General features: G+C 34.4%; 1 protein-coding gene across 1 annotated transcript; it reads right to left on the reverse strand.

Moving 5' to 3' along the window:
- Positions 1–1,377: 1,377 nt before the first annotated feature.
- Positions 1,378–17,251, reverse strand: Gdh (glutamate dehydrogenase, mitochondrial). Its single transcript, XM_018446489.1, has 8 exons — positions 16,654–17,251; positions 9,356–9,556; positions 4,976–5,209; positions 3,878–4,035; positions 3,610–3,765; positions 3,041–3,251; positions 2,203–2,357; positions 1,378–2,123 (listed from the first exon to the last, which is right to left on the reverse strand). Exons 1-8 carry the CDS (start codon positions 17,090–17,092, stop codon positions 2,007–2,009), a joined length of 1,671 nt encoding a protein of 556 aa, XP_018301991.1. The 5' UTR covers positions 17,093–17,251; the 3' UTR covers positions 1,378–2,006.
- Between the last annotated feature and the right edge of the window lie 49 nt (positions 17,252–17,300).

The raw sequence follows: 17,300 nt of genomic DNA on the forward strand, positions 1-17,300 counted from the left end.
CGATACTTGACCGAGCGGAAACCAAAAGGGGAAAGAATGACGAATACTGTTGCTTTAAACACGAAAAATGTGCGACTTTATTAGTGAAAATATACAAAAAGAAAAAAAAAGAGATAAAATAAGTAGGATTCCTAAGCGTGGTTAGGACCGCTGCTGAAGTGAAGGTACTACGCGGATAACGGAGGTCACCGCTTCGACCTTTATGATCTGCGGGAGAGCGCAGCAGACCGAGCGGCTAAGGGGGATCCCGGTGATAGGCGGGGACCGGGTGATACTCCGGGGAGACGTTCTGGATCCAGGTCGTAGAGTACTCGGGGATCGAACTCGACGGTCCTGTTATACTCCCGGACGAGTTCGCGCAAGGCCCGCTCACGTCCGGCCCGCCAAACGCGACCCATCGTCCGCTCCTGAGAACATTTTCTTATACTTTATGAACGAAGTTCATAAGTCGGGAAGGAGTGCACGACAACGCCGATTCGGGCTGCGGTACAATTTCCGCGACCCCCTATACTATCCGCATGGTGCAGTTCAGGGAAAAGGCAGATAGAAGCTAGAGCACCCTGGTCCCTGCTCCTTTGTGGAACGCAGTTATGACGGACAGGATGAGCGACGGGGGCCAAGGACCGAATGAGGGTTGAGCAGCGGGGCGCTCTATAGGAGCGCTTGTACCCCGCTCGGAAGGCGGCCGTGTGCTCGTGGTCGAACTCGCGGCGACCGAGGCAGGAAGGCTCGGAGACACTGAAGAGCGTTCACATGTCGGCAAGAGTAGGTGAATTCGTGTAGACAAGAGGGCCCGCACTGAGATGCAGGCCTCGCGGTGTACGTGGAGGCGGCGTCGCTCGAGGCGTGAAGAGGAAATTGGGAAGCACCATATAATAATATTCCTGAACTAACGCGTTGCATTCCCACGCATCAAACACTGATCGGACGCCACAGACGAAACACTGCACAATTAGGCACTTCGATATGGAAAGAAAGATGAAATGATCGAACAAAAATCCAATTGAGATACACACTTTAGCTTTAATATAATTTCCACTTAAACTTGAACGACTTTACACTGAAGATAATACAAAAGAAGAAATATTTGGTCTCTACGGTTTATACGATTAAAATTATAAAGAGAACTGAAATCGATCGGCCATGCTACTGACTCTATCCTGGAGATAATCGCAAGTTATTCGCATTTGAGAGAAAAACAGATTTTCTCCACGAAAGAAAAGAATCATAGAGTCATCCGGACGTAACACTGTGATATTACTGTGATATTACGTATTATGTGGGTTATTACGGTAGCATCTGTCAATATGTACGTGATGTACCAAATGCAGTCACAAATGACGTATATTACGCATTCGTATATGAAAGACAATTTACTTTCATTGAGTATCTTTATTAACAGAATATCGTATAACAATTATGTTGCGTGTAACATTGTATATCTAACCAGATATATCGCTCCTTTTGCTCTGTAAGAGTCAATTTCTTGTCGTAAGATAAAATCATAAATAATTTTCTTTATACAAGTGCAATATTAGAAATACAGCAATATCGTCAAAATGGCATATTCAAGGAGAGAAAATTGCGAATTATAAATTCGCTACTTATAAATAGCGAATTATCTCAATGGCAGCTTTGTATAATTCTTCATATTTTATACATAAAAATTGAAATATAAAAATGCATTGGACCTTTCCTATCTTAGAAAAAAAAAATGGTCGATATTTGATTTCGTGCTATTACTTAATGGTGTCATAATATCCGGTCTATGTGACTCTATCTGTAACTAGGCAACTGTCACAATGCGAAACATGACAGAAATGATAATTTTGCATTGGAATATTCCATCGCAAGTTTTGGATATTGCCCCTTATGACTTGACATAATCGTTATTCGTAAATATCTTTTAAATGATAAATCTAAGTCACCTCTCGCGGTAAAAATTGACATTATCTTTATCGCACATTAATACAATACTTGCTGCATACATACAATCTAGTAAATATTTAAAAAGCGAGGCCAGCTTCCGAATAAGTAGTAAATATTTTTTCAATCGAATTGGCATATGCCGCTGTTCTCAAATCGAGTCCGAGATTGAATTTCATGGCAGTCTTCATAATAGCCTATATTACAACAAAAAATATTTAGAATTGAGTTGAATTTTATACTTTGTCTAACTTATATTAAAATCTAATTAATTACCCTAGCAGATCTCTCCATTGTGTAGTCTAGACCAGAGTGGACAATATCTTTTTCAGAAGCGCCAGATATACGTTTTTGGAAGGCTTCGGATGGTGTAACGGGAATACGGCCACCAACACGACCAAACCTACGCTCTAAAGATTCTTGCACCGATTCTGCAAAATAAATATAAATTTATAAATCATATTTTCAAAAGTTACTCTCTTACACATCAAACTTAATTACAATTTTTATTTTTTATTAGAATTCCTCTAATTAAATTGAATTCGGTGACTGGCACAATGCTTTTGCCTAGGATGATTAACCAATTTCATCCACTGACTCTACTTTTTCTCGTCACCGAATGAAGAACCAGTATTGATTTTACAAAAATTTCTAAATATTTGTCTTTACATAAAAATTTTTCGACGTGTAATTTCTTTTTTCACTATAGATATATTTAAAAAATTCTGAGCTTTAGATTTCATATAACCAAAACCGCAATTTAAATTTTATTTATTTTCCCGCCTTTTTGCGGTTTTGAAGCGTCGAAAGAATTTTTTGCTTATCTAATATCTTCTATTTTAACTTACATTTATGTTAGCGTCCCAATAGATGTGGCTTTTTGCTCTTAATTTTGTTTCTATCTAATTATTTCTGTTTATAATGTATGTGTTTTTTGCTATTTAATGTCTACAGCTGAAGAAAATTAACAATAAGTAAAGTTCAAAATGTTCCTGATTTTTATTATTCGTGTTAAATAAAGTCTATTAATTATGTTCATTAATATGAACCTATTCATGCTCGTTAATATGAACTTTTCATTATTATTTTGATTAATTAAGTTTGTCTAACGTACCTAAGAGATGATAATTAGACTCCTTTTCGTATTTGAAAGTTAGACGGCCGTACGACACGTGATTCAAGTTCTTCAACCACTCAAAGAACGAAACTGTGACACCACCGGCGTTAATGTACAAATCCGGGATTACAAGAATATTCCTGTCGACCAGAATCTTATCTGCAGCAGGAGTAGTCGGTCCATTAGCAGCCTCTGCAATAATCTTTGCCTTCAAAAATATAATTTAATTATCATCTTTTGATTACCGTCTGAGGTCATTTAAACTTTCAGGTTAATTGTTGTCATCTCATCAAATTAATATAATAAATCATAGATCAATTCAGTTATTTATCAATCATTTTTAAAATAATATATAAAATATATGTGAAATAAAAACACTTCAAAGAAATTAATTAAAAACCAGATAATTTTAATGTTTGGTAATTGAGTAAAGATTAATTCAATATAAATATAATGTTATTCAATATAACATCAATCTGATATACCTATAGATTAACAAATATGAAACGAGTATATTAACATTTATAATATACAGATATAAGTTTTACATAAGTTTTAATCTTTACCTGGATATGTCCCGCATTCTCTTTGGTAATTACTTTCTCTATGGCAGCAGGTATAAATATATCACACGGCTCATACATAAGATTTTCACCTTTATATGGCTCGGCCCCAGGGAAACCAACGATAGTACCAGTTTCTATACGGTACTCTTCCAATTCCTAAAACGTATAGAAATGAGTAAATATTAAACAAAAAAAGTTTTATCATCGATTCTGTCACGTAATCGTAGAAAAATTTAAGTTAGTTATGCTGGAGACAACTGTTATATACCTTTGGATCGATACCTTCTGGATTACAAATAGATCCATCGTGTTCGATCACTCCTATACATGCAGCGCCCGCGCGGTGTAAATAACGCATAGAGTGCAAACCCACGTTACCAAAACCTTGAAGAATAAATGTTTTGCCTCCCCAACCGGGCGTAGTACCTGCGCATTATCATACTCCTTTATTTATGCATTTATTTAAACTTTTTAAAATATTGACGCACCATAATATGATATTAGATCACAGATACATTTAAAAGCTTAGTAAAATAATAGCGCTTTTAATACGACTGAAGAAGATTATAATATTTATATAATTATACAATGTTATATTACATATATTGTAATTTATAAATAACTAATTCAATATAATACAAAAATATATACGAAATGCCATACCACCTAATTGGAACAAAATTTGACCTCTTTTTTGCTACATGAGTGTGAATAGTTATTTTATGTACGTTGTGGCGGCTTTACAAGCCGCACAGGCGCACCTACGGAATGGTAACCCGGCGCACCGGCGCCTACGAGCTAGCCCGGTATATGTATGTACACTAACTTTCTCGCAACTTTCTTGTGAACGCTTACGAGCCGCGAAAGCGTGGTAGCTATTGGAAGTCAGGGAAAATTAGAAAATTTTGTCTGGAAATCAAGTTTTAAAAATGGAGTTGAATTTGCAACCACATCCGTGGTTTTTTGACTCGATCGAACAGAAAAAAATTACAGGGAGCCATATCGGATAAATTCGATGGCTGTTGGATGGTATTCGTTTCGTTCTTGGTCAAAAATTCACGGATGTTGCAAATTCAACTCCATTTTTAAAACTGTAAAAAATCGAAAACCGTGCAGAGGTAGATGTACTCAAGACGGCGTAACTTTTACAAATGTCAAGCTATAGCGATAAAATTTGGTGGAAATGTCAATGATAGATGTGGCAACCTAACCAAAAAAACAGAACTCAAATCAGCTGACTCAGAGCATCACCTGGTGGTAATTCCGGGAACTTTTTGATCAAATGGTGGTAATAATTAAATGACTTTTCATGCATCCTGTATAAATGAAAATTAAAATAAAGTAGCTAATCAACTCATAAACGTACCAATCATGCTCATGTAACTAGCTTCGTTGATGAAATTTTCTAATCCGTGGAACACTCCACGTCCTGTTGCAGAAATGCGACCATGAATACCACCCTGATTGATGGGTTTGCCAGTGACACAAGCGTGAGCGTTGATGTCGAGATGGCCAATAGTTTTCGCATAAGTATCGGCTATCCAAGACATTTCCCGTTCACCGGTGCCCATATCGGGAGCAGGAACATCAACACCAGGTCCTAAAAAGAATAAATCTTTCTAATAGCGAATTCGGCAGACTGCACTAGTGCGCACTGTATCAGTGCGTTAAAATTGTCGTATTTGGCAAATGAAAACTGACCCAGTGTAGTGCTGAATTTATATTCGGACCAACCGAATGAACTGAACGAGTTCAAGAAATGTTGCATTGATATATCTAACGTGCAATTTGGCATAGCAAAGTGATTCTGCACTCGCACTATGTCAGGGGGGCAGCACTAGAACGAAGTTAGTGCCGAATTCGCCATAAAAGGTAAAACTCTTTTGTAAGACGCTTCATTTTAACATGACTTCAGAAATCAAATATAACATACGCTTTTTTAAGCTTGAAAAGTTTTCAAAAACTTTTTTCATGTATTATATGTGAGTTTGTCTCGACAGTGATTATCAAGATATATACACAATTTTTTTTATTTTTATTTTTTTATAATTTTTTATTTTTGTATTAAAAAAATAAAAATTTTTACATATATGTATACATAACTTCTACGGTAACATAAACCGCTTCGCTCTTGTTCGCGCTCACGTCGATGTAACAACCTAATAATAATCCATTATGCATTACACCCTGCTTTCAAAATTATCATTCAAAAGAAATTTTGCCATAATTATGGAAAAAGTAAATAAAAAAATTAATCATAAAATATTTAAAAAATATACAAAAAAATTAAAAAATAAAAAGTAAAAAAATGCAAAAAATAAATTTAAAAACCAAACAAAAAAGTCAAAAAAGAGCTACGAACTTTCTACGTCCATGTTAGCTCTGGGTAGAGCCATAAATATATAAAAGGAGCGCGACCAGTGTTAAAGCTCCTGAGTTGCCGCGGCCATGCTGGAATCGTGACGTCAGAAGCGAGAAATGACACGTTAAATTATGTTACGTGCCATTTGTAAATAAAGACAATTTGGATAAATCTAAATGCTGAGATCGCATTAAAACACTTGTAAAAATCGACGAAAACTGTCTTTTCCTACTTTAACAGTCGATAATAATCGTAAAAGGCACGTAAAGTGAGCCTTTATCCGGACAGAAAATACACGGTCTGACAGCTGTTGAAACGAGTGAAAGATACGCTTTTACATATAAAATTCTAAGATAACTTTAGTTTTCGTCAATTTTTACAACTTTGATAAGTACGAGAAAAATCACATTTTCACAATTAAACACATAATAATGAAATGGCACGTAACATTTCGTCGTCAAAACGTCACTTTTCACGCCTATTGGTTTAGCCTTTTATCGTGACGAGGTGCTGCCGCACGCACCGCACGCACAAGCCCATGTATACATGTACTCGCCCTCGGTGCGCCGCACAGTGAGCTGATTCATGCCAAATACAGACACAGACAATGTTCATTCTTGTTTGTTTTTTTATGATTTTATCGTGTTCAGTACTAATTATACTTTATTTGTATATAGAATTCAAGTGCCAATTTTACGAAATAGGTACGATTTTACAAGAACCCATTTTAAGATTTCCATGTGATTATCACGCTAACTATTGTTACGTGATGTTTTTCACCGTCCGTCATAAGGGTCATTCGACCTGTCCGAAATTGCGCAGCATTTTTGTCCTGTGTCCTCCCGACGTGGAGAGCGGGCGTGCCAGCGCTTATCGCGATTTTTTAACGATTTTTATCGTTGCGTTTCACGGAATATTATTATTTCCCCACCCAGAGAAGGGGTAGCGCGCAGGTGATATCGTTCTGAGTTTTGAATTAACGCCCTGTTTATGACTTGTTTTCCTGTAGCCGAATTCCTTACAAGCCATTGCTACAACGGGAGCGATTAAAATGGTGTGAGGGGACGGATCCACTCTCTGCCATAGTACGAGCGAGAGCCCCGCTGCCGGTGCCGCAAGGGAACCTCTACCGAGAGGAGACATAGAATCCGGAAGCCGAAATCGTCCGAAAAGGGAGTTCATCGAATCCTGACAACACTCCGGCAAGAGCGCCCCAGAGGGGACCGTTGCGTGCAACCGAAAAGGTGCCAGCCATAAGTCAAATCCCGGGCGCGTCAGGATACAGGGCGCGCGATGCTATAGCGACTCGCGCGGGCTCGCGATCAATCAGGGCCCGATAAGGTTTATCACATGGACCTGCGGTCGTCTGCGCGCCCCCGAAAAGACCTCGGGCCCGGTACTTGGGCTGTGGACACATTAGGCAATGCACGCGTGAGAGGACACACGGGACGAGTTGGAGGTTACAAGAGTCGAGCTAGGAAGTGGTGAGACGAACGTAACGTATTGTAAAGCCACCGATTTCCAGATCGGAGGGATCGCAAAACGTATTCGCAAAACTATCGTTGAGTTTCGTCAAGTTTGGTTCTCTCGTGAGTAACTGCTCGCGTTCGCACGCGCGCAACGCGTGATCGTACCATCCCATCCGATATCGTATTAGTTCAATTATAATTTCGAGTCAATTATTTTGCACGCCCACCGCGGCCACAGCCAGCCAGATCATTTTGTATCGTATTGTTGCGTCATAATTTTGTATCGCGTCTTACCGTTAAAATAGTAGATTTTAGATTTCAGATAATATTCTCGTATATCCTAGAATCTCGAAAATTTTCCATCGTCACAGTTCTCGTCACTCTCGCGGTCGAGCTCAAAATCGGATTTGCTGACGAGTTAAGCACGGTCGACTATCACTGTGATCTTTGTCGCGCGATTGATTTCCTTAATTACGATATCAGCTGTTTGTAGAACTACATTAAAATTTGGAGCTGTTACGTACCACATCACTCTCGTCGCGACACGTTTTAATAACTTTCTAACATAAAGTTTTTGTCAAGACGACCCTAACAAACCTTGTTCCAATTATTTCTTTGCTCGTTTCCAATATCCGTTTTGTCCTTTTTTTCTACCCTTTTGCCCCATTCTGAATATTCGACCTACAAATATTTTATAACCAGCCTACGGATTCCTGAGCCACAAAAACTCACGTACCTCAGTTCCCGTTTCTCCTTATTACGCATATTTTGGGTATTGGAACATGTCGTCTCATTGGTTAATCTTCAATAAAACTCCACCCTTTTTATCTAGGTAAAGATCCTTTTAACCTAGATTAAGTCAGTCTACTCCCGTTAGCAGTTCTAATGATTTATTGTCAGTAATATTATAAAAAGACTTAAAGATCGAGATCCTAACGATTGCAATAATATAATGTCATTTATAAAATTAGTTGTTAAAATTTTGACGCTTCATATGTCGGCCAGACGAAGAGGCAACTAAAAACAAGAGTAACAGAGCATAGAAAAAATAGGCCTGTTCTTTTTAGCTGAACTTTTGCACCAGTTCATCTTTCTTCCTTTTCTCTCCAGGAGGAAAGAAGAGGAAGAAAGATGAATTGGTGCAAAAGTTCAATTAAAAAGAACAGGTCTATTATGAATCAGGATATATCAAAGCATTCAGTTATCACTAGTCATATGTTGAAATATAATCATACGTTTGATTGAAACGACGTAAAAATTCTTGATAGGGAAAGTAATTACTATAAAAGATTAATATCCGAGATTATCCACATTAAAGCTTAGAGTAACGGGATTAATTCCAACGAAGACACTGCACTTTTAAATGATTCGTATTTTAACATCCTTGATAGAATCAATAACAACGATTACTGAGTGTTCATTTTCTCTTGTTTATTAGTTTCTGATAGAGTCACAATATATCGGTTAATTTTATATGTCACTTTGTTCACGACTGCTGTTAAGATCAGAAGCACGAATTTTACCATCTTATTGTAAGTTTGTTCTCTTTTTATTTTGTTTTATTGTATCCTTTTGTTTTATTGTATCTCTTAGTTTGCTTATTCTTTAGAATAATGTAACTCATTTCTTAAACTTAAATTAATTTCACAATTCACAACCGAATGTCTCGTCATTCAAGACAGTGGACAAAATCTTAACATAAAGGAATATTTTGAGACTGGTAATATCAAGAGAGTAAGATTTGATTATTAAGATGACTGCGAGGAAATTCTTACATATTAACTAAACGCCTCCATTCGCTTATAATACTATTACGTCAGAGAATGTCTTCATCGAAGTCTCAGCACTTTTGGCTAAAGTCAAAAAAGCTATCCCTTATTGTTTTTTATTCTTTATTTTTAGCTCGAACTCTTACCGATGAATCCCTTCTTTGCTAATTCCAACGTAAATCTTCTAGTAATTTTCTCCAGTTCGTGTTCCGAATAGTTCTTTGGGTTAATCTTAATTCCAGCTTTTGCGCCGCCGAATGGCACGTCGACACACGCACATTTAAATGTCATTAAGGCCGACAGAGCCTTAACTTCATCCCGTGAAACGTCCATCGAGAAACGAATACCTATAAACATAATAAAAATGTAATATTAATTAATTTACCTTTTACAGATATAAATAAAATGTGATCGTAGTTATGTAAAGAGGAATTAGCTGTCAATTTTCAGAGTTTTATATATTTGTTACAAAATGACGAATATGTGTAATGTATTATAAGTATGGAAATCAACTATCTGAGAAAACAGTATTTCATAAATTTATGAAGATTCTTAAGTCGTATAGTTCATCAAATAAATTTTATACCAATTTTTCGTATTTATGTATTACTTTTATAGATTTGAAAAAATCTATCTCCAGAATTAGAGTATAGACAATAAAATAGTCTAGACTATATGATTTCATATGAAAAACGAAAAAAAAATTGGAAAATTATAGTTTTATTACCGATATTTCTGGCATTGACTCGTAACAACACATAGTTCATATAAAAGTTTTACACTTTGTACGCATAAAACAAACTTCATCCACACTTCATAGCGATTATAAAAGAATAATTCTGTGCTTTTAGAAGTGAGTCTTAGAGCCTTAGTATAAAAGAAAAGACTGCGTGAAAATTTCGTGTTATGTGTTAATATATGTACATACATTTATATAGAAGTAGTTATCCCTTAATGTTTTCTAAACCGTATGTATATGTTGTAAATCTCGTATTGTATGTGTGTAATGCTCGTATCAGGCTAGAGGTTGAGATTAAGATTAAGATTGAAATTAACCCATCAGAAGAAAGCAAACCAACATTAAATTTAGTAAATTTTGTGTTGATTAATTAAATCTAATTTCAATCTTTAATCTGATATAGATATAAATCGGTAAAACAGCAATGCTATTGGAGTTCGATTTTTAGGAACGGTATTCACAATCCGTTCTTATTTTAAGACCGTCTTAAGTAATATCTTAAGATGCGAATACGCTTTCTGATTGGTCCATGACATCTTATGACTATACTTAAGGGAATGCTGGACTAAATTGTCGAGACATTGTAGATCGATAAAAATCTCCGAATTTACCGAACGGAATAAAAAACCCTTTTTTTTACAGGATTAAAGTAAACGCAAAATCCCGGGAGGTGCTACAATGGACTTTATACTAAAATCGAAAAAGAAGTTAAAAACTTATATTTTTTTAATTCGTAGAGCTGTCGCCTAACGTAGATGTTTCCTTAATACAAAAGTTTTATAGTTCGTATGAACAAAACGACAGTGCAGCATCCGGCGTATTATGTGCACGAATCATACTCATTGTCAGTTTACAGAACTAAGATTGAAAGCTTAAAAAAAAGATTTATATCGATTTGCAAATTACATGTATTGGGAAATTCGATGGGGGCGGAGCTTTCACATCCCGTCACCTAGCGCCACCGATTAGGGTAACAACAGGTTCTTATACTGTACGATTGCTACACGTAAATATAAGCTGTAGTAAATAAATGAAAATGAAAATATCTATAGGAAAATTTGTGTTTTTGCTAGTTCGACACCTATTAGTAAAAATTTTATTGGTGGTGAAAAATTAATGAATGTTAGTCACGTTGTTTTTTTTGTGGAAAAATGCCAGATGACAATAGCCAGATGACAATTGAGATTACTGCATTTTGTCTCCAAATCTCGGACTTAAAAGATGCTCCACATGAAATAAAAGGAAAAATAAACAAAGAAGGAAAAGTCATTTCAATGGAATGTTCTTGTAAAGCTGGCTTAGGGAGTGCACGTAAACACGTCTCAGCAGTTTTTGTTCTACTGTAAGTAACAGGTGAAATTATTTTTTACACTCATGGACATGTAAAATTATAGTAATCATACAATATGTAATGCTCAGAAAGTAATACCAATATAAAAGTTTTCTAAATAAATCGTATTTATTTATTTCAATACAATAAAATTTATTAATATCAAAATAATATTGTTTATTAATATTATTGTATAGTATTATAGGTATGATTTGGAAGATCTAAATATTGTCTCTTCTACGGATAAGAAATGCATATGGAACGAACCACAGAAATAATCGTTAGAAAAATATGAACCTCAGCCTTTACAACAACACGATTGTGTTTTAATAAAAAGGATGAAGAATCTTGTAAAGTAAAGTAAAGATTGTGAAAAAAGTAAATTGTCGCAAGCTGAAGAATATTTTTGTCTATTAGAGGAATACGAATTAAGTTCATTTTCATTAAGTACTTTTTGAGTTATAAGGCTTGGAAGTTACAATATCTCCGGTATTAGCATTAGTTTTTTACCGGCGGCTAAAAACCTCTTGAATATTGTTCAGGATCATGACCTGGATAACATCTGTCAAGATCAAGGTCATTGGTGATTATATCTCTTATTTTCATTTTTACGTAAAAATGAATTTTTATTGCAAAAAAGAAAATAAGAGGAACAATCTCCAATGGCCTTGATCTTGACAAATGTCATCCAGACTCCCTCCTTTATAAAACAAATTTGTCTATCTAACTTATTCTTTTATCTTTCATTTAATTTATTCTTTTATACTTACCCTAATTTTATAATATCCAATTGATATAGATAAGTTTTTCGCGTGACACACATAATATATTTTTTCACACCTTGTACATTTAGATCCTGTCATCACATTGACAACTATCCTAACCGCTCCACAAGCAGTGACTCGCATTCTGACAATTTTGCCGCGTTCCGAAATTCATTAAAAAAAAAGTGTTGCAACCTTTTAGTCGGTGAGTGTATGTATAAAAAAAAGCTAGGAAGTATACGAACATATGATACATTTTTTTGTTCATTTTATCACGAAATAACAGCGAAGCTATAAAAAAAGTATCTAAAAATAATATCGTTGACGTTTCACAAACATTTTCTACTCGTAGATAATCATATTTTATTTATTCTTCAATTTATGTTCTGTCTCTAAAATTTCACGTGACACGGAACCTGAATGCCTCTTCGATAATTTCCTTAATAACAGCTGATCCCACTTGACACCTGTTTTCGAGTACCTTGTATAACAGCGAACAAATAGATTGCCTTGTGTAATAGTGAATAAATATTCTGATTTCTTTGCCTTGTTACATCATCTGTTACAACAATTTTAATTTTATAATCTTGTTATCTATCGTTATCTAACTCAATTAAAAGTTTTATGGAACGTGATTATAAGTATCTCAGAAGTAAAATAAATTCCATTTTTATTAATATATAAATTTAATTTTATAACTAGTTCATATTACGAGCATATAGTTAATACTAGGTTATAGTGTTAGTATTTTTGTTTTTATTATTTTTTTTAATGTGCATTCTAACTTTATTAAAAATCAGCAAAAAAAGTATCTCTTGCTAAACGACTAAAGCAATAAAATCAGGATTAGAACGATAAATTATTAGCACAAAAAGAGCACTAAATTCTCCGTATGTCTCATATGATTATAGCATTCTAGCTTAATAGACATGTAAAAGTGAATAATTTATAGTTACAGTTTATATCATTAGTAGTTTTACCGAAACATTATCTATTTTCAAAGTAAAATTACCAAATCACACATATAAGAAAAAAATTATCTTTTTCGCAAGAAACTCTTGCAAATTCGTTAGAACTTGAAAATATCGTAGATAATGCTCATAATGCTATTAATGATTCTTTACAGTTCCGTATGTTAGATCTATCTCGGAAAGTTTTATGCCTATCGCTCTTAAACTGAATTGTAAATTAACTTATTCTATTTCGAACACCTTGAAACATATGTAAAAAGAGGAAAAGATTCAACTGAATATATTCTCCCATAAAGACGTAGTTTACAAGATTTCATGCGATGATTGTGATGCTAGCTATCTTGGTCAGACAAAGAGGAAGTTACAAACAAGGAGCATATGTCTGATATAAAAAAAAAACAGGATCTCCATCTGTCATTACTGACCACCGTGTTAATTGTAACAATTTTGATTGGAATGGTGTTAGAATTGGATTACGAACCTTCGTATAATAAACGTTTAATATCCAAAATGATTCATATTAAGAAACAAAGACAGGCCTTGAATAGGCAGAATGATATGGAATCTCTACATGAATTCTACTTACATATATTATACAATCATCTTCCCCTTCTTAATTGCTTATTTTCCCCCTCTTGGTTTAGTTTACCCTTTCCCTAGTAACGAGACTTTTATGTTCTTCGCTCTTTGTTAAAATGTCCTTACAGTTTAGAATAGCTAATTGTATTGAAATGACATCTCTTATCGCAATTTTGCTTCGTATTTTAATAATTTTTTATACTCTGACTGATCTTAATTATTCTAATATTGTTATATGCTACATTATATACTCTTTACTAAGGTAACTTGTATTAACATTGCTTTTTTCCGAATCGCATTAATTTTACACTTTTACATATTATTTAAATTAATTTATAACTTTTTTGTATTACTTAATTTTATTCTTACTGTTTGTATTATTTCTCCGTATACCGACAGATTTTGTATCTCTATTATTTTCCAGTATATTAACAGATTTAATATTTCACCGCTTTTATCTACCACGACATTCTACAAGAATTTTATAAAAACTAACTATAATGGCGACATTTGCGACTAATCATATTCATTGGTCGAGCATTTTGATATTTTTTAACCAAAGGAACCATTTGGACTCAATATCTCCATCTATATCTCTATCTATTTGGTGAAATTTATGTCATCGTTTTATAAGAGGTTTTAGCCGTCAGTCGAACACCTTGCGTAATGCTAATACCAGCTGTACTTTACGACGTCGTCAAGGTCAGTACTGTAACTGTACTGACCTTGACGACGCCACCTAAGGTCAAAGTGATAAAAGCAGTAAATAGATCTTTTTGAACCCTACAACTTTTGTTTGAAACACTTTTCTATAAAACTTTTATTTTCCGAGATATTCAGGTATCTCGACCTTTTTAGGACACCCTGTATACAGGGTGTCTGATTTTAAATAATGCATTATGATAAAAAAATTATTTATCGGTAATACAGACGGCTCCAGCATCCCCTTAATTTGCAATCTGACACTGAAGGATTACTTATCTACCGATATTAAATGATGTAAAATAGACTTTAGGCTTACACACTATGTTGTTATTCTATGTTTGACACACATCCCCTTTTTTTTATTTATATCATAACCGATAGGACACGATGCGTTCGGGGAAACACTATTAGCGCTACTTCTGTCATTCTATCTTCATTGACAAATAGCGCTAATATAACAGCAACTCTCCGAACACACCTAGTGAAAGATAAAATTTTCAGTTATGCTATTGACGCTCTTAGAAAGTCATGTGTCTTCATTATTATATTTATTATAACTATTATATAAGTTTATATTTAAGATGAATTTTAATTGCCATTTGATCCAAAGTTCCACGATAGCTGCTTTATTTATTGGAGCGAGTCACGTAATTAATTACACAATTTTTACTCATCATCATGAGATTTTGATAAGTAATTTTTATATAGATTTATATATATACTACATCAAATCTGTCAATTTGCTATTTGACCTATCCCTAACATATAAAGGAGAAACAAGTGTTTAATTGTTTATTACTGAGGAGGACTACAAAGTTAGTCGAAACATACATTTCAATTTGGATTTGTCATTAATAAATGAGTTGAAGAAAATATTGAATTTTATTTACATATTATTTACACTGCTATCAACGTTGCACTCTTATTCGCCCGACGTAATACCTATCATTGGTTTCAAAATATATTCCTAAAGAAAAAAACATTAAAAGAAGCATTATGTGAAATTAACATTAACAACTTTAGTTCTCAAGAATTCTGAATAGAGTTCCCACTTCCTTTTGACGAGATGAAGAGTTCTAATATAATATATAGTTTATAATAAGAAAGTTCCATTTAATAACCATTTTTTAATCATTTTTTAAAAATGGGATGCTAACTTTTTATCGAAATTTAAGATCAAATAGTCTGAGCGGCTCAATAACTTTATTTTGTGAATATCTAGAGTTCCTGGATGTATAAGAAATATTTCGAAAAATAAAATTAAAAAATTTTTTTTAAATTAATTTTTAGATACACAATAGTTCTGATTAGAGTTCCTGTTTCCTTTTAACGAGACAAAGTGTTCTTTATAGCTTCTAATGAGAATTTTGCTTAACAATTTTGAAATAATTTTCAAAGAATGAGATTTTAATTTTTTATCAAAATTCAGGATCGAATAGTTCTAACAAGGGAAGTTTCACAACTGTCCGGAACTGATTTGATTCTCCATGAAATATGTTGTTAAACACGAAAATCTAAGAGACACGTATTTTTTTATACGTGCGCTAACTCATGTTTAAGGGGTGAAACACCCTTTCGGAAAAAAAAAAAAAAAAACAGTATTTCTATTTCGAGCCGAATACCATCAGAAGTATAAAATGGAAAAAAATTTTTTAAACAAAAGTTGTACGGTTTCAAGAGTTGCACACAGTTGTTTTTGTGTGCAAAACTTTTGTCTATAATCTGTATTGAAAATTTTCTAAATCCGATGTCGAAAATTTTTTTAGAGTACTTAGATAGTTCTAATTGGAGTTCTGAACAGTTTTCGATGAGTTACAGAGACTACATAAGGAAATATGTATTTTTGTAACCGATTTTTGAAATTTCGTTTGTACATATCTCTTATATTTTTGGGTCTGTGTTGTTTTTAATCGCTGAGAACTCTTTGAAGTAGATAAAGTGACAATTAATATGTCACAGAACTATTGTATAAAAAAAAATTTTTTTCTAAAATTTCTCATTTTTGTTTATGATCTTAAAAGCTTTTCTAGAGGCTATTTGACGTTTATGTAACATTTACGTGCATCCAAGTAATACAATTTTCCATCTTTGCTTATTATGAAAATAATACATTTTAATTATTATACATCTTTTTAGATAAATTTTAAGAAATATACAATATAATATCAATTTTATTCGTTATTAATACTTATTTTCTAAAAACGAAGCTTTTTAAAAGATATTTTCCATGTAGAAATACTTTTTACACTTACTGTGTACCTATTATATTTTATAAATATGTGATAAGTATATGTACGTACATACATTTCAGCTACCAAAGAACAAAACCAATAAGGAATATAAAATCATGTCGTACCTCCTTTGCAGGGCGTTCGATGGGTGGAGTGTTGAGCGCGATAGCCGGTAATCATTTCATAGTCGCCCGAGTCGCGCCTAAGCGGGAACGTGGTCTCAAGAATGTGATCGCAGGGTTCCATTAACATTAGAATCCCCTTAACCTTTTTTTTACGCTCCTCGATCGGGACACGTGATCGCTTGCCAATGTCCTCAACCAGCTTGTCTTCAATGATTTGGCAAGCGCGATGAAAGAAGTATTCTACCATATCGAAGAATCTGGGATTCGGCGCCTCGGGCACGTCTTTAAGGCGGTCCGGTATCTGATGATCAGCATAATCACGGTAAACCGCCACTTGCCAGGCGGCCGGCGCGACGCGCATCAGGATGTTCTGTACATCGTTACTCGATGCTTGCTTCAAGGCGATCGATGACCGTGTGAGATTTCGCAGATGAAACATTTTCGCTCGAGATGATGATAGATTATGTGACGCTATACGATAACGAGCGATAACAATGGGTTACCCAACGTCACCCAGCGTCGAAATCAAATCAAGAATGATTTTCACAGAACGCAGCTCACAACTCGTCGTCTGCAGTCTGCCGACTGCCGTAGTGCAGAGTGCAGACTGGTTATGCGTGGTCTACAATGGGCAGTAGCAGTAGTGG

This window comes from Mycetomoellerius zeteki, unplaced genomic scaffold (genome assembly GCF_001594055.1).
Source record: "Mycetomoellerius zeteki isolate Tzet28-1 unplaced genomic scaffold, Tzet1.0 scaffold182, whole genome shotgun sequence".
Lineage (NCBI taxonomy): Eukaryota > Metazoa > Arthropoda > Insecta > Hymenoptera > Formicidae > Mycetomoellerius > Mycetomoellerius zeteki.

Coding starts and splice junctions, on each gene's coding strand:
- Gdh (XM_018446489.1), bottom strand. CDS start 17,092: ATGTTTCATCTGCGAAATCTCACACGGTCATCGATCGCCTTGAAGCAA. Junction 5,210..9,355: donor AGCAAAGAAGGGATTCATCG/GTAAGAGTTCGA, acceptor TATTCTTTTTAG/GACCTGGTGTTGATGTTCCT. Junction 2,358..3,040: donor GTCTAATTATCATCTCTTAG/GTACGTTAGACA, acceptor TTTATTTTGCAG/AATCGGTGCAAGAATCTTTA.